The following is a 27,106-nucleotide window of genomic DNA, read 5'->3' as shown; positions in this document are numbered from 1 at the left end:
CCCCGGCTGTATTATGCGGACACCGTATGGCGCCCCCTGGCTGTATTATGTGGGCACAGTATGGCACCCCCCACCTGTATTATGTGGGCACTATATGGCGCCCCCTGGCTGTATTATGTGGGCACTGTATGGTGTTCCTTGGCTGTATTATGCGGGCACTGTATGGCGCCCCCTGGCTGTATTATGAGGGCACAGTATGGCGAGCCCTGGCTGTATTATGTGGGCGCCCTATATCGCCCCCTGGCTGTATTATGTTGGCATAGTATGGCGCCCCCGGCTGTATTATGAGGGCACAGTATGGCGCCCCCTGGCTGTATTATGTGGGCACCCTATATCGCCCCCTGGCTGTATTATGTTGGCATAGTATGGCCCCCCCGGCTGTATTATGTTGGCACAGTATGGCGCCCCCGGCTGTATTATGTAGGCACCCTATATAGCCCTCCGGCTGTATTATGCGGGCACAGTATGGCGCCCCCCGGCTGTATTATGTGGGCGCCCTATATCGTTGTTCTTTTCTGTAGCCATCTGTCTATCTGAGCAGACATGTGGCAGACATTAGTGTTTCCAGAGCGGCTCCTGGAGACTTCTCACAATCCGTCACATATGGATCAGATATAACACTGGAATGTCCTCCAGGTCACAAGCAGCACAGGCTGGATCCAGGCCGAGGCCCAGAAACACCCAAAGAGAAGGAGGGAGAAACAGATGGTGAAGGGTCTTCATCAACAAAATCCATCAAAACAGGGCAAGTCTGTTCTCTGGTCCTGTGAAGGGTTAACAGTGAGGTCCCAGCGGTCCCAGATTTAGGACAATCTCAGCCACCAGTGATATAGAGCCAAGGACAGCAGACATGATATATGATATTTATTGCAAAGCTCCATATACACCCATCTGTATGGCAGTACCTAGTCCGACAACATCTGTATGGCAGTACCTAGTCCGACAACATCTGTATGGCAGTACCTAGTCCGACAACATCTGTATGGCAGTACCTAGTCCGACAACATCTGTCTGTCTGTTTCACTTATGATCTCACAGCTTGGGCAAATCCAACTCTGTTCCTGCTGCGGTCAAATGCCACAAAATATTCGCGAATGAAGATATCTCCAAGAATCCAAGGACCAGAGGTGACCTGGAAGCCGCTGGTGCACGATCCGGAGAACTGGAAAACATGATGGTCATTCTTATTATTTCTCTTTATTGCACCATTGATTCCCGGGTGCTGTACATGTGAACAAAATACAAATGTAACTTACAATGACAGACAGACACTGAGGAGAGAGGGCCCGGCCCTCGCGGGCTCACATTCTACAGGATAATGGGGAAAAAGACTGTAGATTGGGGGTAGTAGCAGCTCCTGTGCTGGTGAGGGGACAGCGGGGTCATTGCAGGCTGTGGTGAGGGGGCAGCGGGGTCATTGCAGGCTGTGGTGAGGGGGCAGCGGAGTCATTGCAGGCTGTGGTGAGGGGACAGCGGGGTCATTGCAGGCTGTGGTGAGGGGGCAGCGGGGTCATTGCGGGCTGTGGTGAGGGGGCAGCGGGGTCATTGCAGGCTGTGGTGAGGGGGCAGCGGGGTCATTGCAGGCTGTGGTGAGGGGGCAGCGGAGTCATTGCAGGCTGTGGTGAGGGGGCAGCGGAGTCATTGCAGGCTGTGGTGAGGGGACAGCGGGGTCATTGCAGGCTGTGGTGAGGGGGCAGCGGAGTCATTGCAGGCTGTGATGAGGGGGCAGCGGGGTCATTGCAGGCTGTGGTGAGGGGGCAGCGGAGTCATTGCAGGCTGTGGTGAGGGGGCAGCGGGGTCATTGCAGGCTGTGATGAGGGGGCAGCGGGGTCATTGCAGGCTGTGATGAACGGGCAGCGGGGTCATTGCAGGCTGTGGTGAGGGGGCAGCGGGGTCATTGCAGGCTGTGGTGAGGGGGCAGCGGGGCCATTGCAGGCTGTGGTGAGGGGACAGAGGAGTCATTGCAGGCTGTGGTGAGGGGGCAGCGGGGTCATTGCAGGCTGTGATGAGGGGACAGCGGGGTCATTGCAGGCTGTGGTGAGGGGGCAGCGGAGTCATTGCAGGCTGTGGTGAGGGGGCAGCGGGATCATTGCAGGCTGTGGTGAGGGGGCAGCGGAGTCATTGCAGGCTGTGGTGAGGGGGCAGCGGGGTCATTGCAGGCTGTGGTGAGGGGGCAGCGGGGTCATTGCAGGCTGTGATGAACGGGCAGCGGGGTTATTGCAGGCTGTGGTGAGGGGGCAGCGGGGTCATTGCAGGCTGTGGTGAGGGGGCAGCGGGGCCATTGCAGGCTGTGGTGAGGGGGCAGCGGGGTCATTGCAGGCTGTGATGAGGGGGCACCGGGGTCATTGCAGGCTGTGATGAACGGGCAGCGGGGTCATTGCAGGCTGTGGTGAGGGGGCAGCGGGGTCATTGCAGGCTGTGGTGAGGGGGCAGCGGGGCCATTGCAGGCTGTGGTGAGGGAGCAGCAGAGTCATTGCAGGCTGTGGTGAGGGGACAGAGGAGTCATTGCAGGCTGTGGTGAGGGAGCAGCAGAGTCATTGCAGGCTGTGGTGAGAGGGCAGCGGGGTCATTGCAGGCTGTGATGAACGGGCAGCGGGGTCATTGCAGGCTGTGGTGATGGGGCAGCAGAGTCATTGCAGGCTGTGGTGAGGGGACAGAGGAGTCATTGCAGGCTGTGGTGAGGGAGCAGCAGAGTCATTGCAGGCTGTGGTGAGGGGACAGAGGAGTCATTGCAGGCTGTGGTGAGGGAGCAGCAGAGTCATTGCAGGCTGTGGTGAGAGGGCAGCGGGGTCATTGCAGGCTGTGATGAACGGGCAGCGGGGCCATTGCAGGCTGTGGTGAGGGGGCAGCGGAGTCATTGCAGGCTGTGGTGAGGGGACAGCGGGGTCATTGCAGGCTGTGGTGAGGGGGCAGCGGAGTCATTGCAGGCTGTGATGAGGGGGCAGCGGGGTCATTGCAGGCTGTGGTGAGGGGGCAGCGGAGTCATTGCAGGCTGTGGTGAGGGGGCAGCGGGGTCATTGCAGGCTGTGGTGAGGGGGCAGCGGGGTCATTGCAGGCTGTGGTGAGGGGGCAGCGGGGCCATTGCAGGCTGTGGTGAGGGGACAGAGGAGTCATTGCAGGCTGTGGTGAGGGGGCAGCGGGGTCATTGCAGGCTGTGATGAGGGGGCACCGGGGTCATTGCAGGCTGTGATGAACGGGCAGCGGGGTCATTGCAGGCTGTGGTGAGGGGGCAGCGGGGTCATTGCAGGCTGTGGTGAGGGGGCAGCGGGGCCATTGCAGGCTGTGGTGAGGGAGCAGCAGAGTCATTGCAGGCTGTGGTGAGGGGACAGAGGAGTCATTGCAGGCTGTGGTGAGGGAGCAGCGGAGTCATTGCAGGCTGTGGTGAGAGGGCAGCGGGGTCATTGCAGGCTGTGATGAACGGGCAGCGGGGTCATTGCAGGCTGTGGTGATGGGGCAGCGGAGTCATTGCCGGCTGAGGTAAAGGGGCAGAAAGGTCATTGCCGGCTGTAGTGAGGAGGCAGCGGGGTCATTGCCGGCTGTAGTGAGGAGGCAGCGGGGTCATTGCTGGCTTTGGTGAGGGGGCAGCGGAGTCATTGCAGGCTGTTGTGAGGAGGCAGTGGGGTCATTGCAGGCTGTGGTGAGGGGGCACCGGGGTCATTGCAGGCTGTAGTGAGGAGGCAGCGGGGTCATTGCAGGCTGTGGTGAGGGGGCACCGGGGTCATTGCAGGCTGTAGTGAGGAGGCAGCGGGGTCATTGCCGGCTGAGGTGAGGGGGCACGGGGGTCATAGCAGGCTGTGGTGAGGGGGCAGCGGGGTCATTGCAGGCTGTGGTGAGGGGGCAGCGGGGCCATTGCAGGCTGTGGTGAGGGGACAGAGGAGTCATTGCAGGCTGTGGTGAGGGGGCAGCGGGGTCATTGCAGGCTGTGATGAGGGGGCACCGGGGTCATTGCAGGCTGTGATGAACGGGCAGCGGGGTCATTGCAGGCTGTGGTGAGGGGGCAGCGGGGTCATTGCAGGCTGTGGTGAGGGGGCAGCGGGGTCATTGCAGGCTGTGATGAGGGGGCACCGGGGTCATTGCAGGCTGTGATGAACGGGCAGCGGGGTCATTGCAGGCTGTGGTGAGGGGGCAGCGGGGTCATTGCAGGCTGTGGTGAGGGGGCAGCGGGGCCATTGCAGGCTGTGGTGAGGGAGCAGCAGAGTCATTGCAGGCTGTGGTGAGGGGACAGAGGAGTCATTGCAGGCTGTGGTGAGGGAGCAGCGGAGTCATTGCAGGCTGTGATGAGGGGGCACCGGGGTCATTGCAGGCTGTGATGAGGGGGCAGCGGGGTCATTGCAGGCTGTGGTGAGGGGGCAGCGGGGTCATTGCAGGCTGTGATGAGGGGGCACCGGGGTCATTGCAGGCTGTGATGAACGGGCAGCGGGGTCATTGCAGGCTGTGGTGAGGGGGCAGCGGGGTCATTGCAGGCTGTGGTGAGGGGGCAGCGGGGCCATTGCAGGCTGTGGTGAGGGAGCAGCAGAGTCATTGCAGGCTGTGGTGAGGGGACAGAGGAGTCATTGCAGGCTGTGGTGAGGGAGCAGCGGAGTCATTGCAGGCTGTGGTGAGAGGGCAGCGGGGTCATTGCAGGCTGTGGTGATGGGGCAGCGGAGTCATTGCCGGCTGAGGTAAAGGGGCAGAAAGGTCATTGCCGGCTGTAGTGAGGAGGCAGCGGGGTCATTGCCGGCTGTAGTGAGGAGGCAGCGGGGTCATTGCTGGCTTTGGTGAGGGGGCAGCGGAGTCATTGCAGGCTGTTGTGAGGAGGCAGTGGGGTCATTGCAGGCTGTGGTGAGGGGGCACCGGGGTCATTGCAGGCTGTAGTGAGGAGGCAGCGGGGTCATTGCAGGCTGTGGTGAGGGGGCACCGGGGTCATTGCAGGCTGTAGTGAGGAGGCAGCGGGGTCATTGCCGGCTGAGGTGAGGGGGCACGGGGGTCATAGCAGGCTGTGGTGAGGGGGCAGCGGGGTCATTGCCAGCTGTAGTGAGGAGGCAGCGGGGTCATTGCCGGCTGTAGTGAGGGGGCAGCGGGGTCATTGCAGGCTGTGGTGAGGGGGCAGCGGGGTCATTGCAGGCTGTGGTGAGGGGGCAGGGGGGGGTCATTGCAGGCTGTGGTGAGGGGGCAGCGGGGTCATTGCAGGCTGTGGTGAGGGGGCAGGGGGGGTCATTGCAGGCTGTGGTGAGGGGGCAGCGGGGTCATTGCAGACTGTGGTGAGGGGGCAGCGGGGTCATTGCAGGCTGTGGTGAGGGGGCAGGGGGGGTCATTGCAGGCTGTGGTGAGGGGGCAGCGGGGTCATTGCAGGCTGTGGTGAGGGGACAGCGGGGTCATTGCAGGCTGTGGTGAGGGGACAGCGGGGTCATTGCAGGCTGTGGTGAGGGGGCAGCGGGGTTTGTGCAGGTTGTAGATTTCTTGAAGATATGGATTTTCAAGTTTGATCTGAAAATTCTGAATGTGGTGGATAATTGGACGTGTTGGGGCACAGAATTCCAGAGGATTGTGGGGAAAAGTTTTGAATGTGATTCAGTGAGGAACATATGGGTGTCGTGGAGAGATGTTAGATTAGGTGTCTGGAGATTAGTGTGGCGATATCAAACTACTCTCTCACCAGCCTTACATCGACCCTTTTTTTGTTTTTACTCCCCTAATTATTACTCTCCTAAACACAAGGACATTCTCCTTTTTTCACTTGCTTGTGCTCTCGCTGATTCCCATCACTGCTGGTGATATCTCTGATTCTTGGACTTCCACAGCTTATACAACCCCCTATTTTCCCTCCTATCACTCTCCACCTCCTAAAATCTACCACAATCTCTGAGAATCTCAAAGAGTGGTAGGCACGGCACTGTATAAGGAACGTGCCTCTGACTGCAGAGCCCCTAAGGGATAGCTAGAGGGGAAATCAGTGCAGTGCCCAATTCCTCCCTCCCACTACCTCCCCAGGTGAGGTCATGATTGGGACGCCCAGCGGACCAACCGGGGAGAGGAGGTGAGTCAGGCCACACCCTCAGGGGTTAAATTCTAGTGACCGGGCCAGGTTCTCCCTCTGTCTCCCCGGTTGACCCTTGGAAGCTGTTGTTGTCCCTGATCTCCTGACCACCATGGCTGCCCCTACGACCGAGGCCCTACAGCAAGGAGCTGCACAGGAAGGTGAGCAATGGTCGCGATCCCCTAATCCTGGTTTGGGTGCTCACCTTCCTGTGCCCTCTCCTCACCCCCTAGCATCCCCTCAGGCCTCCCCATCGTCCCCCTGGGCTCCATCCCTGCACATCCCCCCTCCTGGGGCCTCGTCCTCTTCTCACCCCCTGGCCTCTCCGTCCTCCCCCAGGGCTCCGTTCCTGCTTATTCCCCCTCCTGGGGCCTCGTCCTCTCCTGTCTCCCCAGCGCTACTAACCCCCACTCACCAGCTCATTATAGCTGCAGACTCCGGTCCTTCGGGGCTCCAGCTGCTAGCCCCTGGCGCTCCGGCTGACCGGGCCGCAGCGGCGCCCCAGGGCAGACGTTCGGGGCGGTCCTCCCGTGCGCCTACGTGTTGGAGGGGAGCCGGCGCTGCCAAGTCGCCGTGCTTCTGCCCCACGTGTGGCGCCGGGAGGCGCGGCGGAAGTCTCGGCGCTTGCCTCTGGCGCCGCTGCCCGCCGGTGCCAGGTGCCGGCTCCATACGCCGATCGCGTCCGGGCCCCGGGAACTTCCTGTCCCCGCTCTGAAACCCGGGGTCCGGCGCGCTTAGTGCATCATCCGCCGCCCTCCCATGTTATGCAGGCCCGCCCTGCCTCCCATAGTGCAGTGCGGGCCGGGCAGGACACGCCCACTTCCGGCCCCACTTCCTCCAGGCAATCGCACTGCAGTGCAGGAGCAAGCAGGGGACCGCCCGCCGCCTCGGTCCCCTCGGTGGCGCGCCAGCCGCTCAGGGGGACCGGGGGGCAGCCGGCCCAGGCATACCGCAGGTCCCCAGCAGCGTCAGGGAATCCCCTCTCCCTGATGCCGGCTTGGGACTGCCAAGCCCCGCCCACTAACAGCGGCGGGGCCCCAACCCGCCAAATCGGCCGGGGGGGCGCCTCAAACACGGCCCTCACAAGCTCCCCGAGCCAGGTCCCTCACTTTGGACCTCTGGCCAGCCCACCCCTGGCCCACCGCGTCCCCCCAGCAGGCACATCAGCGTTGCCTGTGCGGGGAGGCGGGCGGCGGTCGGGGACCAGAGCCACGAACACGGCCGCGGAGCGTGATGACTGGTCTATTCAGGCCAGCCAGCACGCTCCGCAGCCAGGAATGTATGCACCAAACACGCACACAGTCGCACCAAACATTAACACAGCTGCAATAAATTACGCGCCACCAACACCCCCATGCTCCCAAACGCTAATTTCAGACTGTTTCCTATCAGTCCCAGCCCTGTTGCGCTCACCCTGCGGTTCCAGCCTAATAGTCTCCGCACCTTCCCCGTCTCTACCACCTGCACCTCCACTCACGCCCCGTGGCCAAGATAACGTCCCCCTTACTCCCGAGGTAAATGCACCTAACACAACCCCTAGACAGGGCGATCGCAGACATAGATGCCACAGATCGTCCTCACCCTCATCAGTAGATTCCCGCCACCGTTCCCGCTGTCCCTCTAGCTGTCGCCATTCCCACTCCAGACGCCGACACCACTCACGCAGGAGCCACCACAGATCCCGCTCCGCCAGATGGCGTTCGCCATCCACAACCGGTTCAGACACATCGGGGAGTCACAACGGGCGGTACCGGTCGCACGCCGAAAGGCGGCGGTCTCACCGGACACCCAGAGCGGGTACCCGGTGGGAACAGACACTGACACCCCCCGTTACCGACCAGGCAGAGATCGGAGCCCCAATAGCCTCTCATCATCGAGCACACGACAGATCTCATCCGTCACGTGCTCCTTCATTGGCTGACGCACGGGGAGACATGCCATACGTACCTCCCCGGTCCACCAGCCAGCACCGAGCTCCGTCCTGGGCTGACGCACAGGGAGACACACCATACGTACCTCCCCAGTCCACCAGCCAGCACCGAACCATGGAGACAACTGACGCCGGAGCACCTCCCTCTCCAGGGGACGCTCGGCACCAGACTAGAATACATCCCCGTGCCACGGCGCTGGCCGCTGGCCTGCCATCTTCATCCTCCTGGGCGGGCGGCCAGCACCAGGACAGCGCCACGGCAGGAGCCAGAGTACCTCCGTCCGGAGACACTCGGCCGGCATCTGACAGCGGTGAGTTCTTTGATGTTGGTGAACATTCTACAATGCAAAATGTGGGAGAAAGCGAGCTGGCGGCCGCTATTAAGACCCTAGTTCAGCAGTTGACACGCCCAGGCGTACCAACTGACACTAGCACCACCCAAGCAGCTAGTCTGCACAAGGATGCATTTTTCTGTGGAGTTAGCCCACTGGGAGCGCATGTTGACTTGGAGACAAAGCAAAAAATTTGGGAAAATGGTTATGTGGATATATGGTCACTGATATCGGCCGACCAACAGTCCATAGACAAGGAAAGGAGGATTGGCGAGCGGTTGCAAGATAGGAGCAAACCAAAAATAGCTCAAACAATGAATAACTGGCCAGGCCTTTGCGGTTCTCGGATGTATAATGGGCCAAAAGCACCCAGAACGTTGTTCCGAATTATTTATTTACCAAGATCTAATATATAATTCATATAAGTGTCACAGCGGGGCGGCATGGAAACGGTACGACGAGGAGTTCCGCAGGCGGTTGGCCATGCAACCAGACTTGGGCTGGGGGGTGAAAGCGACGGACGTTTGGTTACGACTGATGTTGTCCCAAAAACAGCCCCCCTTTTCGGCAGCGACCACTTATCACTCAACAGCAGCAGGCCAGAACACAGTGGTCGCACGCGGACCTGGGGCCTGCTTACTGTTTAACGATGGATACTGCCGTTTCCAAGGGTCCTGTAAATATAGACACGAATGCTCCTCCTGCGGAGGAGGACACCCTGCGGCCAGATGCACCCGCCAGTCAAATAGAGCACCTGCGAGGTTTAACCCCGGTGAACGTAACCGCAATGGGCCCATGGCTAAGCCGTTATCCCAATAAAGAAGCGGCAGAACAACTATATTTCGGTTTTAAACACGGTTTTTATATCCCTTTCAAACCCAGCCCCTCGCCAACTATTGCAAATAATTTAAAATCGGCACGCGAATTCCCTGATATTTTACAGCAAAAAATCCAAAAAGAAGTTGAGCTGGGCAGGATGGCGGGACCTTTTAGTTCGTTGCCATTTAAAAATCTCAGAATCTCGCCTGTAGGTATTGTTCCCAAAAAGGAGCCAGGAAAATATCGGCTAATACATCACCTTTCCTACCCAAAAGGCGCATCGGTTAACGACGCAATACCCGCGGAAGACTCGTCCGTAACCTACTCTTCTTTTGACAGGGCGGTCGAGCTCGTGCGCGCAGCGGGGCCCGGTGCCCTGCTGGCGAAATCTGACATAGAGTCAGCCTTCCGCCTTTTGCCCGTTCACCCGGAATGTTTTCATTTATTAGGCTGTGAGGTGGACAGGCTATTTTACTTTGATATGTGCCTACCAATGGGCTGCTCCATTTCCTGTCATTACTTCGAGCTTTTCAGCACCTTCCTAGACTGGGTATTACGATACGAAACTGGTAGCAACTCAACGATTCACTACCTCGACGATTTTTTGTTCGTCGGTCCCGGGGACTCCAGACTCTGCTCCTTTCTTCTCCAAAAGTTTAAGTTTTTAGCCGGAAAATTTGGGGTACCACTTTCACCGGATAAAACAGTCGGCCCTTGTAACGTTTTGCCTTTCCTCGGTATTGAAATAGACACCAATGCAATGGTGTTTCGATTACCAGCTGATAAACTGCAAAAAACTCTGCAAATGGTTAAAAATTGCTACAAAGCAAAAAAAGTCACCCTGCAGCAGATGCAGTCCCTGCTAGGATTGCTCAACTTTGCCTGTCGTGTAATGCCGGCGGGCAGAGCGTTTTCACGCCGACTATCACTGGCAACCAAGGGCATAGCCCAGCCGAGCCACAGAATTAGGCTAAACGACTGAGGGGCGATCTAATAACCATGTATAAGTATATAAGGGGACAATACAAATATCTCGCTGAGGATCTGTTTATACCAAGGAAGGTGACGGGCACAAGGGGGCATTCTTTGCGTCTGGAGGAGAGAAGGTTTTTCCACCAACATAGAAGAGGATTCTTTACTGTTAGGGCAGTGAGAATCTGGAATTGCTTGCCTGAGGAGGTGGTGATGGCGAACTCAGTCGAGGGGTTCAAGAGAGGCCTGGATGTCTTCCTGGAGCAGAACAATATTGTATCATACAATTATTAGGTTCTGTAGAAGGACGTAGATCTGGGTATTTATTATGATGGAATATAGGCTGAACTGGATGGACAAATGTCTTTTTTCGGCCTTACTAACTATGTTACTATGTTACTATGTTCCCTGAAGGCAGACTTGCTGGTCTGGAGGACATTCCTGGAGTCCTACAATGGGCATACATGCGTTATGGCGCAGGAGACGCCAAGCAAAGATTTAGACTTGATGGTTGGTGGAAATATTACTGATGGTTTCGCGGCGATATACAAAAACCAGTGGTGCAAAGGCCAATGGCCTGAACTATGGACCACGGCCGCATGGGGCCGTGACCCAGCACTGGTGGAAATTTTGGCAATAGTAACATCAGTCGAGCTATGGGGTGCCCAATTGGAAAATACAAACATCAGATTTACAACAAAACAGCTGAGAACAGCAAAAGCCCTAAACAGCATGTCCTCTTCTTCTCAGCCGGTACTCGCGCTGTTGCGCCGCCTAGCACTATTATGCCTGAAGCACAACATCTGGTGCCGGGCCAGATTTACGGCGACTGTCGATGATAAAATTGTTAACTCTTTGTTATCTTCCGATTGGCAGGCATTCAAACTCTTCCTCCCCAGGGCGCGAACGTCGGGCCTGCGGTGTCCTCCTTCTCTCTTGGACATGGTGGCCAATCATTGATGCCCTTGGCAGGTTTACGGTAAGGCGTGGGAGGAGTGGTGCTCGCTAACGCAAGGAAGACCAGTCGATAGGTGCAACCGGACGAGATGCGACGTCCTAGTAGAACTTTTAGAAAAGCTCAGGCAGGGAGGTGCGTCAGGGACATCAGCGCAACGTCATCTGTCGGGAATAGCATTCTTCTTTCAGCTGCTGGGGTGGGTGGACGTAACCAAATATTTTTTCATCAAACAAGCCGTTAAAGGCTGGAGAAGGTTGCAACCTAGTCAGGAATGCCGACGCCCAGTTTCCTTAAGGCTGCTGGCCGACATAATTGCAATTTCTTCATCGGTGTGCAAATCACAATACGAGGCAACGCTGATATCCGCAGCGTTCGTAATCGCCTTCTTCGGGGCACTTCGCATCAGCGAATTAGTGCCCCAGTCAAAAACAGCATCAATAGGCGGCTTAATCAATGAAGACCTCGTCATATGCAGCGAAGCTCTGCGCATTAGAGTACGGAGATCCAAGTGCGACCCCACCGGGAGGGGGACATGGGTATTGGTCAAGGCATCAGACGGCGCTATATGCCCCATAAAAATAGTTAAAAACTATGCGCTAGTAAGACGTCCGGGTAGATTCCTCCTTTCACACACCGACGGGTCCCCTCTTACTAAATATCAATTTCAAGCGATTTTTAGACAGTGCCTAGAGGCACTCGGCGTGGCTCCAAAGGAATATGGGACACATTCCTTCCGAATAGGGGCGGCTACCGAAGCAGCCAGAGCGGGGGTATCGGAAGTCGAGGTGCAGAGAATGGGCCGCTGGAAATCCGCATGCTTTGCAAGATACATAAGACCAGACCTGCTCTAACACTTCTTGTCTCTTACAGGCAGTTTTAAGCCCACAGTCTGGGTAGTGGGGCATTCTTTTGTCTACTGGGCGTGCAAAAGGGCCAAACTCAGGACGGGGGGAACCAATTTTGGCTTCCTGAATTTGGAAGTCAACTGGAGAGGCGTCAGAGGGCTTCGATGGCGTCAGATCTTCCGGGAGTTGGTCGACATCGCTAAGAAGGCCAAGGGGCCGGTGGTTCTGGTGCTACATGCCGGAGGCAATGATTTGGGCAAGCGGAAAGGGGCCGAGCTGTACACAGTAATGTCAACGGACATCGAGCGGTTTGTCTGTTTATTACCAGATATGGTGGTGGTGTGGTCCGAGATAATACCTCGAGCGGTCTGGCACGGAGCTAAGGACGTAAAAGCCATCGAAAACGCAAGAAAAAGGATTAACACAAAGATGTCGAAGTTTGCGAGAGAAAATTACGGCATTGTGGTTCGACACCAAGAGTTAGAAGGGAACAATTTAGCTTTACTAAGACCGGACGGCATCCACCTCACGGACATCGGACTGGACATATTCTTGGAGGGTTTGCGGGATGGTGTTGAACAGGCTCTAATGATGTTGTGTGGGGGTCGGAGTCTTGTGTAGGTCATACACATGATCCTCCGTGGCGGTAGGTAGAGGGGGGCAAAGGTTCGTAACCTCTCATCGGCTTGCTGGCCCAGCGGTCGTCGGCTGGGGCCTTCAGCAATGAGTGCGTCACGATGTGTAATTGCCCTTCTCTACTTTGCAATTAATAAAACTGTGACCGACCTGTTCAACCCATCCAGGATTGTTGGTATCTTTTATTACGGAGTGGTGGGACGGGGGAAGGCACTGGTTACGACACACGGGTCTCTGCAGTCTGGTAGGCACGGCACTGTATAAGGAACGTGCCTCTGACTGCAGAGCCCCTAAGGGATAGCTAGAGGGGAAATCAGTGCAGTGCCCAATTCCTCCCTCCCACTACCTCCCCAGGTGAGGTCATGATTGGGACGCCCAGCGGACCAACCGGGGAGAGGAGGTGAGTCAGGCCACACCCTCAGGGGTTAAATTCTAGTGACCGGGCCAGGTTCTCCCTCTTTCTCCCCGGTTGACCCTTGGAAGCTGTTGTCCCACCCTCCCTCCCTTATAAATTGATAAATGTGCTGTGCAATTACTGTTAAAATGTTTTGAATTTTAAATTTAAAAAAAAAAAAAAAAAAAAAAAGATTTTGATGTTCTTTTATATACGTCACAGTGGCGGTAGGTAGAGGGGGGCAAAGGTTCGTAACCTCTCATCGGCTTGCTGGCCCAGCGGTCGTCGGCTGGGGCCTTCAGCAATGAGTGCGTCACGATGTGTAATTGCCCTTCTCTACTTTGCAATTAATAAAACTGTGACCGACCTGTTCAACCCATCCAGGATTGTTGGTATCTTTTATTACGGAGTGGTGGGACGGGGGAAGGCACTGGTTACGACACACGGGTCTCTGCAGTCTGGTGATAAGTGGTTGTGGAGCGCCCGCTATGGCCGTGGTGTACTCGGGCCGGGATGTGGGATGTGGTCACGGCAGCAGTGACCCGGTCCATGGCAATGGGCATCTAATAAAGGGGAATAAGGGACTAAGTTTATGGGATTAAATGTTCTTGACGCCATCTGTGGTATTCGGCAAACGTGAGATATTTGCAGATGCTGCTTGAAGAGACCGCTGGGGCTGATGATGATGCAGGAGACTCGATACAGCTCTCCACAGGCAGAGCTTTAGTCCCAGGGCACTTTGGTTGTAAAAGATGGTGATGCTGATGGTGGATGTGGTGCAGGGTGGATGGTGCAATAAATAAATGTGAGGACACAGCGTGGTGCAGTTTCCAACAGTTCTTAGTTGCCCCAGCTGGGGTGCTGTGTCCTCCATGTTTGTGGTTCAGCCAGCTCTCAAGTAATTTGGATGCACTTTCCAGAACCCTCTTTCATGTCCTATCCTGGCCGTCACTCTGCGCTGGCTTCACCTCTCCTGCCCTGCACCTGCCACACAGTGTCCCAAGCCAGCAGCCGCGGATCATGTCGGGTGGTGTGCGCCGAATCCCCATGGATCCTATATGGCTGCCTTTTCAGCAAATGTGTGCAGATGTGGCTGTGGCACATACAGATACCACAGCCTCTGGTTAGCTACCTTAGTTTCTCCACTAGAATGGGGCCGGTTCCCTAACTGCGACCTGGTCCCTCCACTGACCATGGCGGGGGATATGGGCCCCACGGATGGATCTCTCACTATCCCTGCCCTTAGGACCCCTTTTGTGCTTCTGGAAGCTTCTTTCTTCTTCTCCCTCACGTCTGCTCAGCTCCACTCCTCTCACTCACTCTCTAACTTTCCTGACTCTTGCTTACTAAGCTCCTCCCCTACTCTACCTACCCCACCCACTCCTCTAACACCCTTTCCTATCCAGCCTGAGATGAGGCCTTCCTCCCTTAGGGTACGTCCAGGTGCCCTGACTGAATTGTCTAATGTTGGATGCAGGTGTAGGGTTCTGTGCCGTGCCCCCTCCTTAACTGAGAGCGGAGTACCACACCTCTGGATGAGGTGCAGTACTCTGTGGCAACTGGACCCTCAGGGGCGCCACAGTTGCACATCCAATTGGAAGATTTTTTCAAGTGGGGTTTCACAGGGCTCTGTCCTGGCCCCAGTGTTGTTTAACATTCTTTAAAATGATCTAGATTACGGAACTGAAGGTAAACTGATCACATTTGCAGACGATGCAAAGCTAGGAGGGATAGCTAACACTAGAGAAGACAGAGAAAGGATTCAGAAAGATCTGAGAAGCTTGATCAATAGGCAGTGACTAATAGAATGGTATTTAACAGGGAGAAATGCAGATTCTACATCTGGGTAAGAAAACCGAAAATTACATCTATAGAATGGGAGGAATAGAACTAAGCAACAGCACAGGTGAAAAAGACTTGGGTATACTAATAGATCACAGACGTCACATGAGTCAACAGTGTGATGCAGCAGCAAAAAAGGCAAATACAATTCTGGGATGTACAAAGAGAAGCACACAGTCTAGATCACGTGAAGTCATTATCTGTTATGATCTGGTGGTTTAGGAACAACATGAGACAAGCTCTGAAGGAGGTGGTATCTGTACTGACCGCAGACCCTGAACCTAGCAGCGCAACTAGAAATAGCCGTGGGGGGTACCTGACGCTCCCTAGACCCCTCGGCACAGCCTAAGATCTAACTTCCCCTAAAGATGGAAACAGGAAACCTATCTTGCCTCAGAGAAAATCCCCAAAGGAAAGATAGACCCCCACAAATATTGACGGTGAGAGGAGGGGAAAATAACATACGCAGAGATGAAATCAGATTTTAGCATAGGAGGCCAGTCTAGCTTGATAGATAGGACAGGAAAGGATACTGTGCGGTCAGTATAAAAACTACAAAACAATCCACACAGAGTTTACAAAATCTCCACACCTGACTAAAGGTGTGGAGGGTAAATCTGCTTCCCAGAGCTTCCAGCTAACAGAAAAAATCCATAATGACAAGCTGGACAAAAAAAGAATGCACAGAACAATAAGTCCACAACATGTGGACTGAAATGAGCCAAGCCAGAACTTATCTTTGCAGAACTGGTCAGGAAACCAGGAGAATCCAAGCAGAGATGTGAATCCAGCCTGAAAACATTGACAAGTGGCATAGGCTGAAGACTAGAGCCAGGTTAAATAGCAGAGCCAGGAGAGACGATTAGTTAAAGCAGCTGCTAAAGCTAAACCCAAGGAGCGGCAGTTCCACTCAAAACCACCAGAGGGAGCCCAAGGGCAGAATTCACAAAAGTGCCATTTACAACCACCGGAGGGAGCCCAAGAACGGAATTCACAACAGTACCTCCCCCCCCCCCTTGAGGAGGGGTCACCGAACCCTCACCAGAGCCCCCAGGCCGATCAGGACGAGCCAAGTGAAAAGCACGAACCAAATCGGTAGCATGGACATCGGAGGCAACAACCCAAGAATTATCCTCCTGGCCATAACCCTTCCACTTGACAAGATACTGGAGCCTCCGCCTCGAAAAACGAGAATCCAAAATCTTCTCAACCTCATATTCCAACTCTCCCTCAACCAACACCGCGGCAGGAGGGTCAACCGAGGGGACAACGGGCACCACATATCTCCGCAACAAAGATCTATGGAAAACATTATGAATGGCAAAAGAGGCTGGAAGAGCCAAACGAAAAGAGTCCGGATTAATAATTTCAGAAATTTTATAAGGACCAATAAACCGAGGCTTAAACTTAGGAGAAGAAACCTTCATAGGAACATGATGAGAAGACAACCAAACCAAATCCCCCACACGAAGCCGGGGACCAACACGCCGACGGCGGTTAGCAAAACGTTGAGCCCTTTCCTGAGACGTCAAATTGTCCACCACATGAGTCCAAATCTGCTGCAGCCCGTCCACCACAGAATCAACACCAGGACAATCAGAAGGCTCAACCTGCCCAGAAGAAAAGCGAGGATGAAAACCAAAATTACAAAAGAAAGGTGAAACCAAAGTAGCCGAACTTGCCCGATTATTAAGGGCAAACTCGGCCAATGGCAAGAAAGACACCCAATCATCCTGATCAGCAGACACAAAGCATCTCAAATAGGTCTCCAAGGTCTGATTAGTTCGCTCAGTTTGGCCATTAGTCTGAGGATGAAACGCCCAAGAAAAAGACAAATCAATGCCCATCCTAGCACAAAAGGCCCGCCAAAATCTAGAGACAAACTGAGAACCTCTGTCAGACACAATATTCTCCGGAATGCCATGCAAACGAACCACATGCTGAAAAAACAATGGAACCAGATCTGAGGAGGAAGGCAACTTAGGCAAAGGTACCAAATGGACCATTTTAGAGATCCGGTCACAAACAACCCAAATAACAGACATCTTCTGGGAAACAGGAAGATCCGAAATAAAATCCATGGAAATATGCGTCCAGGGCCTCTCAGGGACCGGCAAAGGCAAAAGCAACCCACTAGCGCGGGAACAGCAAGGCTTGGCCCGGGCGCAAGTCCCACAGGACTGCACAAAAGCACGCACATCGCGAGACAAGGAAGGCCACCAAAAGGACCTAGCAACCAAATCTCTGGTACCAAACATCCCAGGATGACCAGCCAACACTGAACAATGAACCTCAGAAATTACCTTACTTGTCCATCTATCAGGAACAAACAGCTTCCCCACTGGACAGCGGTCAGGCCTATCAGCCTGAAATTCCTGAAGCACCCGGCGCAAATCAGGGGAGATAGCAGAAAGAATCACCCCCTCCTTAAGAATGCCAACCAGCTCCAGGACTCCAGGAGAATCAGGCGAAAAACTCCTAGAGAGGGCATCAGCCTTAACATTCTTAGATCCCGGAAGATACGAGACCACAAAATCAAAACGGGAGAAAAACAGGGACCATCAAGCCTGTCTAGGATTCAGCTGCTTGGCCGACTCGAGGTAAATCAGATTCTTATGATCGGTCAGGACCACAACACGGTGTTTAGCTCCCTCAAGCCAATGTCGCCACTCCTCAAACGCCCACTTCATAGCCAACAACTCCCGATTGCCGACATCATAATTGCGTTCCGCAGGCGAAAACTTTCTGGAAAAAAAAGCACACGGTTTCATCAAAGAACCATCAGACTCCCTCTGAGACAAGACGGCCCCTGCCCCAATCTCAGAAGCGTCGACCTCAACCTGAAAAGGAAGAGAAAAATCTGGTTGACGCAACACAGGGGCAGAAGTAAATCGGCGTTTAAGCTCTTGAAAGACCTCAACAGCCTCAGAGGACCAATTCGTCACATCAGCGCCTTTCTTCGTCAAATCAGTAAGGGGCTTAACCACACTGGAAAAGTTGGCAATGAAACGGCGATAGAAATTAGCAAAGCCCAAAAATTTTTGAAGACCCTTCACAGATGTGGGTTGGATCCAGTCATGAATAGCTTGGACCTTAACAGGATCCATTTCTATAGACGAGGGAGAAAAAACAAAACCCAAAAAAGAGACCTTCTGAACTCCGAATAGGCACTTAGACCCCTTCACAAATAAAGCATTATCACGAAGGATCTGGAACACCATCCTGACCTGCTTCACATGAGACTCCCAATCATTGGAAAAAAATCAAAATATCATCCAAATATACGACCATGAATTTATCAAGATAATTGCGGAAAATATCATGCATGAAAGACTGGAACACAGATGGAGCATTAGAGAGCCCAAATGGCATCACAAGGTATTCAAAATGGCCTTCGGGCGTATTAAATGCAGTTTTCCATTCGTCACCCTGTTTAATACGAACAAGATTATATGCCCCTCGGAGGTCAATCTTAGTAAACCAACTAGCCCCCTTAATCTGAGCAAACAAATCAGAAAGCAAAGGCAAGGGGTATTGGAATTTAACCGTGATCTTATTAAGAAGACGATAATCTATACAGGGTCTCAAGGAGCCATCCTTCTTAGCAACAAAAAAGAAACCCGCTCCCAATGGTGACGAAGACGGCCGAATATGCCCTTTCTCCAAAGATTCCTTAACATAGCTCCGCATGGCGGCATGCTCTGGCACAGACAGATTGAAAAGTCAGCCCTTAGGGAACTTACAACCGGGAATCAAGTTAATAGCACAATCACAGTCCCTATGTGGAGGAAGGGAACTGGACTTGGGCTCATCAAATACATCCTGGAAATCCGACAAAAACTCAGGGACCTCAGAAGAGGGGGAAGAGGAAATTGACATCAAAGGAACGTCACTATGTACCCCTTGACAACCCCAACTAGTCACAGACATAGTTTTCCAATCCAGCACCGGATTATGTTCCTGTAACCATGGAAATCCCAGCACAACAACATCATGCAGGTTATGCAACACCAGAAAACGGCAATCTTCCTGATGTGCAGGAGCCATGTACATAGTCATCTGTGTCCAGTACTGAGGTTTATCCTTAGCCAAAGGTGTAGCATCAATACCCCTCAAAGGAATAGGGCTCTGCAAGGCTGCAAGGAAAAACCACAGCGCCTGGCGAATTCTAAGTCCATTAAGTTCAGGGCAGCGCCTGAATCCACAAATGCCATGACAGAAAAGGACGACAATGAGCAAATCAGGGTCACAGATAAGAGAAATTTAGGCTGTATAGAACTAATGGTAACAGACCTAGCGACTCTCTTAGTACGTTTAGGGCAATCAGAGATAACATGAGCCGAATCACCACAGTAAATACACTGCCTATTCTGACGTCTGAATTCCTGCCGTTCTATTCTAGTCAAAATGCTATCACATTGCATAGGTTCAGGACTATGCTCAGAGGATACTGCCATATGGTGCACAGCTTTGCGCTCGCGCAGACGCCGATCAATCTGAATGGCTAGAGACATAGATTCGGTCAAACCGGCAGGCGTAGGAAAGCCCACCATAACATCTTTAAGGGTTTCAGAAAGACCTTTTCTGAAAATAGCAGCCAGAGCCTCTTCATTCCATTTAGTGAGCACAGACCATTTTCTAAATTTCTGGCAGTATAACTCTGCCGCTTCCTGACCTTGACACAGGGCCAACAGTGTTTTCTCAGCATGCTCTACAGAGTTAGGTTTGTCATACAATAATCCGAGCGCTTGAAAAAATGCGTCTACATTCAATAATGCCGGATCCCCTATTTCAAGAGAAAAAGCCCAGTCTTGCGGATCACCATGCAGCAAGGATATGATGATTTTTACTTGCTGAATGGGATCACCTGAAGAACGGGGTTTCAAAGCAAAAAACAATTTGCAGTTATTTTTAAAGTTCAAAAACTTGGATCTGTCTCCAAAGAACAAATCCGGAGTAGGAATTCTGGGCTCTAAAGCCGGAGTCTGGACAACATAGTCCTGGATACTCTGTACTCTTGTAGCCAGTTGATCCACATGAGAAAACAAACCCTGAGCATCCATGCCAAAGCATATATCCTGAACCACCCAGATATCAAGAGGAAAAAAGAGGCAAACCAGAGCACAGAAAAAAAATGGTTCACAACTTTCTTTTCCTTCTTTTGAGATACATTTAATTCATTTTTGGCCACTTGTACTGTTATGATCTGGTGGTTTAGGAACAACATGAGACAAGCTCTGAAGGAGGTGTTATCTGTTCTGACCGCAGACCCTGAACCTAGCAGCGCAACTAGAAATAGCCGTGGGGGGTACCTGACGCTCCCTAGACCCCTCGGCACAGCCTAAGATCTAACTTCCCCTAAAGATGGAAACAGGAAACCTATCTTGCCTTAGAGAAAATCCCTAAAGGAAAGATAGCCCCCCACAAATATTGACGGTGAGAGGAGGGGAAAATAACATACGCAGAGATGAAATCAGATTTTAGCATAGGAGGCCAGTCTAGCTTGATAGATAGGACAGGAAAGGATACTGTGCGGTCAGTATAAAAACTACAAAACAATCCACACAGAGTTTACAAAATCTCCACACCTGACTAAAGGTGTGGAGGGTAAATCTGCTTCCCAGAGCTTCCAGCTAACATAAAAAATCCATAATGACAAGCTGGACAAAAATAGAATGCACGGAACAATAAGTCCACAACATGTGGACTGAAATGAGCCAAGCCAGAACTTATCTTTGCAGAACTGGTCAGGAAACCAGGAGAATCCAAGCAGAGATGTGAATCCAGCCTGAAAACATTGACAAGTGGCATAGGCTGAAGACTAGAGCCAGGTTAAATAGCAGAGCCAGGAGAGACGATTAGTGAAAGCAGCTGCTAAAGCTAAACCCAAGGAGCGGCAGTTCCACTCAAAACCACCAGAGGGAGCCCAAGGGCAGAATTCACAAAAGTGCCATTTACAACCACCGGAGGGAGCCCAAGAACGGAATTCACAACAATTATCCCCCTCTACTCCTCCTTGGTCAGACCTCATCTGGATACTGTGTCCAGTTTGGGCACCACATTTTGAAAAAGACATCAACAAACTGGAGCAAGTTCAGAGAAGAGCTTCCAGGATGGTGAGCGGACTGCAAAGCATGTCCTACGAGAAACGGTTAAAGGATCTGAGAATGTTTAGCTTGCAAAAAAGAATAAGAGGAGACCTAATAGCTGTCTACAAATATCTGAAGGGCTGTCACAGTTTAGAGTGATCATCATTATTCTCATTTGCACATGGAAACACGAGAAGCAATGGAAAGAAACTGAAAGGAAAACTTTTGTCAGTGAGGGTGATCAATGAGCGGAACAGGCTGCCACGAGAGGTGGTGAATTCCCGTTCAATGGAAGTCTTCAAAGCGAGTGATGGCTATGGTAGGGAACTCTCACCTGGCTGATGAATACTGCGGGTGACGGCTATGGTAGCAGACACTCACCTGGCTGATGAATACTACGGGTGACGGCTATGGTAGCAGACACTCACCTGGCTGATGAATACTGCGGGTGACGGCTATGGTAGCGGACACTCACCTGGCTGATGTAAGCTGTGGCTGGCACCGGGTACTTCATTCCATTAATCGTGATGATCACATCAGGCAATGAGCTGATGGCGTTATAGGTCACATGGTACTAGAATCCCAGAGAAAATCACATTCAAAGACAGCTCTGAAATATAGCTCACAATAAAATGTATAGATAGAGATAATGCATTGACCTGAGGCTGGTACCTGGAGATGGTCTGGTGGTGGTCCCCAGTTCATGGTGCGGCGCACACCCCAACGCACGTTTCGAAACTCAGTCCTTCGTCAGGGAGGTGCGCCGCACCACGAACTGGGGACCACCACCAGACCATCTCCAGGTACCAGCCTCAGGTCAATGCATTAACTCTATCTATACATTTTATTATTATTCTCTTCTCCTCACATTGTGGCTGATACTGTGTTGTATGGGTGACTACAGGGCAGCATTTTCCTGCATCTCCTGCTGCTATGCTAACTATGTTGGATAAATTGCCATTTGATTGTTAAACAAATGTGTTTCTTATTTATATTGCATTATTTTTGCCCCAGGAGTCCATTTCCATAAATCACTCCTCAGTGTATTGAATCATCTAGAGATCTTCTCATTTTTACGGAATAGTGTTTTGTGCACCTATATATACAAATTAATTTTTTCACAATTTTTTCACGTGTTATTTAACAATTCTCTTATAACATCAATTAGTGGTCCCCCATTCATTAGTACTAAGTATATGTTGCATGTTGTATATATTTGTCTTTTTATTGTTCTTCATTTTTTGTCACATTAGTGTGCGGGCACTCTTGCATACAGTGCTATTGCTGCCATCCACTGTTTAATAAAGGCAATTGTGAGGAAAATGTATGTCACGATAATGTAAAAAACCATAGCTGAGGGGTTTTGCATTTCTGACCATGGTTCCAAAAGCATGGCAACTGTAAAACCCCCCTCTCTTTCTCCCCCCCCCCCTGAATACAACAAACCAGCCCTATGGCGGACACTGGGTAACCTGAAGCTAGTGTGTGAGCAGGGTATGGCTTTAAACTGCAGGTGACCAATCCTGCAAAGCCACCTGTGGTCCCTCCCTTCTCAGTCAGGAATTTCTCCAGGGTCTGAAAATGTAAAGATCTCTGACCTCATTGAATATCATTAACCAGCCCTTTAGTGATGTCCCGAGGCTGGAGTATATAAGCCCCAACACTTAACCCAGCCTGCAGTCTGAGTTTTTGCCTGAGGACTGGAGCCATACTATGCATTGGGACATTTGGGGGAGCTCCGCCCACCAGCATGGTTTTGCCTGATATGAACTGAGAACATGTGAGTTTTACCTTTCTTCTTTATTCCCTTTAATTTTACAATTACTTTGTACATATTTTCAATTGTCTCATATTGTAACATCTTTATATGCCTTTTTATAAACACTGCTTTAATTCTGCCTTAATTACTAGTTTTCATTCTTCCTGCTCTAAACGTACCCTAAGTCTTCTGAAGGGAATTACGCTACTGTTTTGGGTTAGCTTTGGACCCGTTAATCGAAGCTGGTGGCAGCATACCTTTGTACTGGGTAGTTGGGAGTCATTGTAACGACTGCGGCGTTGATAATTATTGTTCCTGCCTGAGTGGGAGTAGTTAAATCGCCTCGCTACAGCGTGCCCAATAGCCAGTACATAGCAGGCAGCCTTTCTGGCGACTAATTACCCTAGGTGCAGTACCTAATCTGACCTGAGAGTAGGGAGGGGGGCGCCAATGAGCTGCAAGTTTCAAGTGGAACTGTAAGTGGGATATACATAAATCCCTGCAGTTTGTGGTATATTGAAGAGCAGTGGGATACCCAAAATAAGCCCCTGCTGTAATACAAGAGGTTAATAGCCTTGTGTGTGTTTTTTTCATCACATTGTAGCAGTGGAGGGATAACTAAGATAAGCCCCCCTGCACATGTAATAGCCGTCTGTTGGCCTAAAGTCACCCCGATCAGTGACGTAGGGGTGACGGTCACGGTGTGAATCGTGACATATTGGTGGCAGCGGTGTGGATTCGGGACATATTGGTGGCTAGGCGGTGGGATCTTAGAGCATTAGTGATTTGGTTTGAGCAATCATTCCTCTCACTAAAAACTTGCAAAGTTCTTGCGAGGACTCTGCGCAAATAAGTTTGGGGAGCGAACTCAGTGTTTATTAGTCCTGAGACAATTGTGTGTACTGGTAATTATCCCCTCCCTTTCTCTTTGTTTTTCTGTCCTATCTTTTATTTGGCAACCATGGTTGTGCTGGGAGAAACCTTCTATGAGCAGCAGACGAGAGACACCCTTATTGCCTTATGCAAGTCACAGCACATTGACTTTGCAGGCAAAAACAAAGCCCAACTGGTCGCAGATCTGGTGCAATGGGAAGCCGCTCTAGACCACTCACAGAGCCCAATGGCCACAGAAGCCAGCACGAGCAGAGGTGGTGCTGCAGCAGAGGTTCAACCACTGAATGCCGGCCCTACTTGCAACCAGGGGAGCGCAGACCTCTGCCTGCAGCTGGCTCTGCAACAATGCTCCGCAGATGACCTAGAGAGACGTCCGCAGCTGGTCCTGCAATTCGAAGAGGCTGAGAGAGCCGAGCGGGAGGCTGAGAGAGCCGAGTGAGAGGCCCAGGCCCAGCGAGCCGAGCGCCAAGCCCAGCGAGAACATGAACGGGAGATGCTCCGGCAGGGGGTGATGTGTTATGTTTGCTAATGACAGGTGTTATGAAGGCAATCCAGAAACACAGTGTGCTTAGCGATCAGAGCGCACACAGTGATCTGACAAATACCCAAAAATACAAGAACGAGCTCTGAGACGTGGAAACTCTGTAGACTGCACACCTGATCCTATCCTAAACACAACTAAAAGCGGCTGTGGATTGCGCCTAACAACTACCTAGGCAACTCGGCACAGCCTAAGAAACTAGCTAGCCTGAAGATAGAAAAATAGGCCTGACTTGCCCCAGAGAAATTCCCCAAAGGAAAAGGCAGCCCCCCACATATAATGACTGTGAGTAAGATGAAAAGACAAAACGTAGGGATGAAATAGATTCAGCAAAGTGGGGCCCGATATTCTAGGACAGAGCGAGGACAGTAAAGCGAACTTTGCAGTCTACAAAAAACCCTAAAGCAAAACCACGCAAAGGGGGCAAAAAAAACCACCGTGCCGAACTGACGGCACGGCGGTACACCCTTTGCGTCTCAGAGCTTCCAGCAAAACAAAAGACAAGCTGGACAGAAAAAAAAAAGCAACAAAAAAGCAAAAAGCACTTAGCTATACAGAGCAGCAGGTCACAGGAACGATCAGGAGAAGCTCAGATCCAACACTGAAACATTGACAAGGAGCAAGGATAGCAGCATTAGGCGGAGTTAAGTAATGAAGCAGTTAACGAGCTCACCAGAACACCTGAGGGAGGAAGCTCAGAAGCTGCAGTACCACTTGTGACCACAGGAGTGAATTCAGCCACAGAATTCACAACAGTACCCCCCCCTTGAGGAGGGGTCACCGAACCCTCACCAGAGCCCCCAGGCCGACCAGGATGAGCCGCATGAAAGGCACGAACAAGATCGGAAGCATGAACATCAGAGGCAAAAACCCAGGAATTATCTTCCTGAGCATAACCCTTCCATTTAACCAGATACTGGAGTTTCCGTCTAGAAACACGAGAATCCAAAATCTTCTCCACAATATACTCCAATTCCCCCTCCACCAAAACCGGGGCAGGAGGCTCAACAGATGGAACCATAGGTGCCACGTATCTCCGCAACAACGACCTATGGAATACATTATGTATGAAAAAGGAGTCTGGGAGGGTCAAACGAAAAGACACAGGATTGAGAACCTCAGAAATCCTATACGGACCAATAAAACGAGGTTTAAATTTAGGAGAGGAAACCTTCATAGGAATATGACGAGAAGATAACCAAACCAGATCCCCAACACGAAGTCGGGGACCCACACGGCGTCTGCGATTAGCGAAAAGTTGAGCTTTCTCCTGGGACAAGATCAAATTGTCCACTACCTGAGTCCAGATCTGCTGCAACCTATCCACCACAGAATCCACACCAGGACAGTCCGAAGACTCAACCTGTCCTGAAGAGAAACGAGGATGGAACCCAGAATTGCAAAAAAATGGAGAAACCAAGGTAGCCGAGCTGGCCCGATTATTAAGTGCGAACTCAGCCAACGGCAAAAAGGACACCCAATCATCCTGGTCTGCAGAAACAAAACATCTCAGATATGTTTTCAAGGTCTGATTGGTTCGTTCGGTCTGGCCATTAGTCTGAGGATGGAAAGCCGAGGAAAAGGATAGGTCAATGCCCATCCTACCACAAAAGGCTCGCCAAAACCTTGAAACAAACTGGGAACCTCTGTCAGAAACAATATTCTCAGGAATGCCATGCAACCGAACCACATGCTGAAAGAACAAAGGTACCAAATCAGAGGAGGAAGGCAATTTAGCCAAGGGCACCAGATGGACCATTTTAGAAAAGCGATCACAGACCACCCAAATGACTGACATCTTTTGAGAAACGGGAAGGTCAGAAATGAAATCCATCGAAATATGTGTCCAAGGCCTCTTTGGGACCGGCAAGGGCAAAAGCAACCCACTGGCACGAGAACAGCAGGGCTTAGCCCTAGCACAAATCCCACAGGACTGCACAAAAGTACGTACATCCCGTGACAGAGATGGCCACCAGAAGGATCTAGCCACTAACTCTCTGGTACCAAAGATTCCAGGATGACCAGCCAACACCGAACAATGAAGTTCAGAGATAAGTTTATTAGTCCACCTATCAGGGACGAACAGTTTCTCTGCTGGACAACGATCAGGTTTATTCGCCTGAAATTTTTGCAGCACCCGCCGCAAATCAGGGGAGATGGCAGACACAATGACTCCTTCCTTGAGGATACCCGCTGGCTCAGATAAACCCGGAGAGTCAGGCACAAAACTCCTAGACAGAGCATCCGCCTTCACATTTTTAGAGCCCGGAAGGTACGAAATCACAAAGTCGAAGCGGGCAAAAAATAACGACCAACGGGCCTGTCTAGGATTCAAGCGCTTGGCAGACTCGAGATAAGTCAAGTTCTTATGATCAGTCAATACCACCACGCGATGCTTAGCTCCTTCAAGCCAATGACGCCACTCCTCGAATGCCCACTTCATGGCCAGCAACTCTCGATTGCCCACATCATAATTACGCTCAGCGGGCGAAAACTTCCTGGAAAAGAAAGCACATGGTTTCATCACTGAGCAATCAGAACCTCTCTGTGACAAAACCGCCCCTGCTCCAATCTCAGAAGCATCAACCTCGACCTGGAACGGAAGAGAAACATCAGGCTGACACAACACAGGGGCAGAACAAAAACGACGCTTCAACTCCTGAAAAGCTTCCACAGCAGCAGAAGACCAATTAACCAAATCAGCACCCTTCTTGGTCAAATCGGTCAATGGTTTGGCAATGCTAGAAAAATTACAGATGAAGCGACGATAAAAATTAGCAAAGCCCAGGAACTTTTGCAGACTTTTCAGAGATGTCGGCTGAATCCAATCCTGGATGGCTTGGACCTTAACTGGATCCATCTCGATAGTAGAAGGGGTAAAGATGAACCCCAAAAATGAAACTTTCTGCACACCGAAGAGACACTTTGATCCCTTCACAAACAAAGAGTTAGCACGCAGGACCTGAAAAACCATTCTGACCTGCTTCACATGAGACTCCCAATCATCTGAGAAGATCAAAATGTCATCCAAGTAAACAATCAGGAATTTATCCAGATACTCACGGAAGATGTCATGCAT

At 51.9% G+C, this 27,106-nt stretch overlaps 1 protein-coding gene across 1 annotated transcript in view; it reads right to left on the bottom strand.

Moving 5' to 3' along the window:
• Positions 1–850: 850 nt before the first annotated feature.
• Positions 851–27,106, bottom strand: part of LOC138638840 (pepsin A-like) — a 197,754-nt gene continuing 171,498 nt past the window's right edge. Inside the window, exons 8-9 of the mRNA XM_069728498.1 lie at positions 21,309–21,407; positions 851–1,162 (exon numbers count right to left, since the gene is read on the bottom strand). Of these exons, the coding sequence (XP_069584599.1) occupies positions 1,025–1,162; positions 21,309–21,407 (237 nt within the window). The 3' untranslated portion in view covers positions 851–1,024. The remainder of the gene's footprint in view (positions 1,163–21,308; positions 21,408–27,106) is intronic.

Source organism: Ranitomeya imitator, chromosome 5, assembly GCF_032444005.1.
Source record: "Ranitomeya imitator isolate aRanImi1 chromosome 5, aRanImi1.pri, whole genome shotgun sequence".
NCBI lineage: Eukaryota > Metazoa > Chordata > Amphibia > Anura > Dendrobatidae > Ranitomeya > Ranitomeya imitator.
The sequence above is the reverse complement of the archived record's forward strand: the minus strand, read 5'-3'. Positions and strand labels throughout refer to the sequence as shown.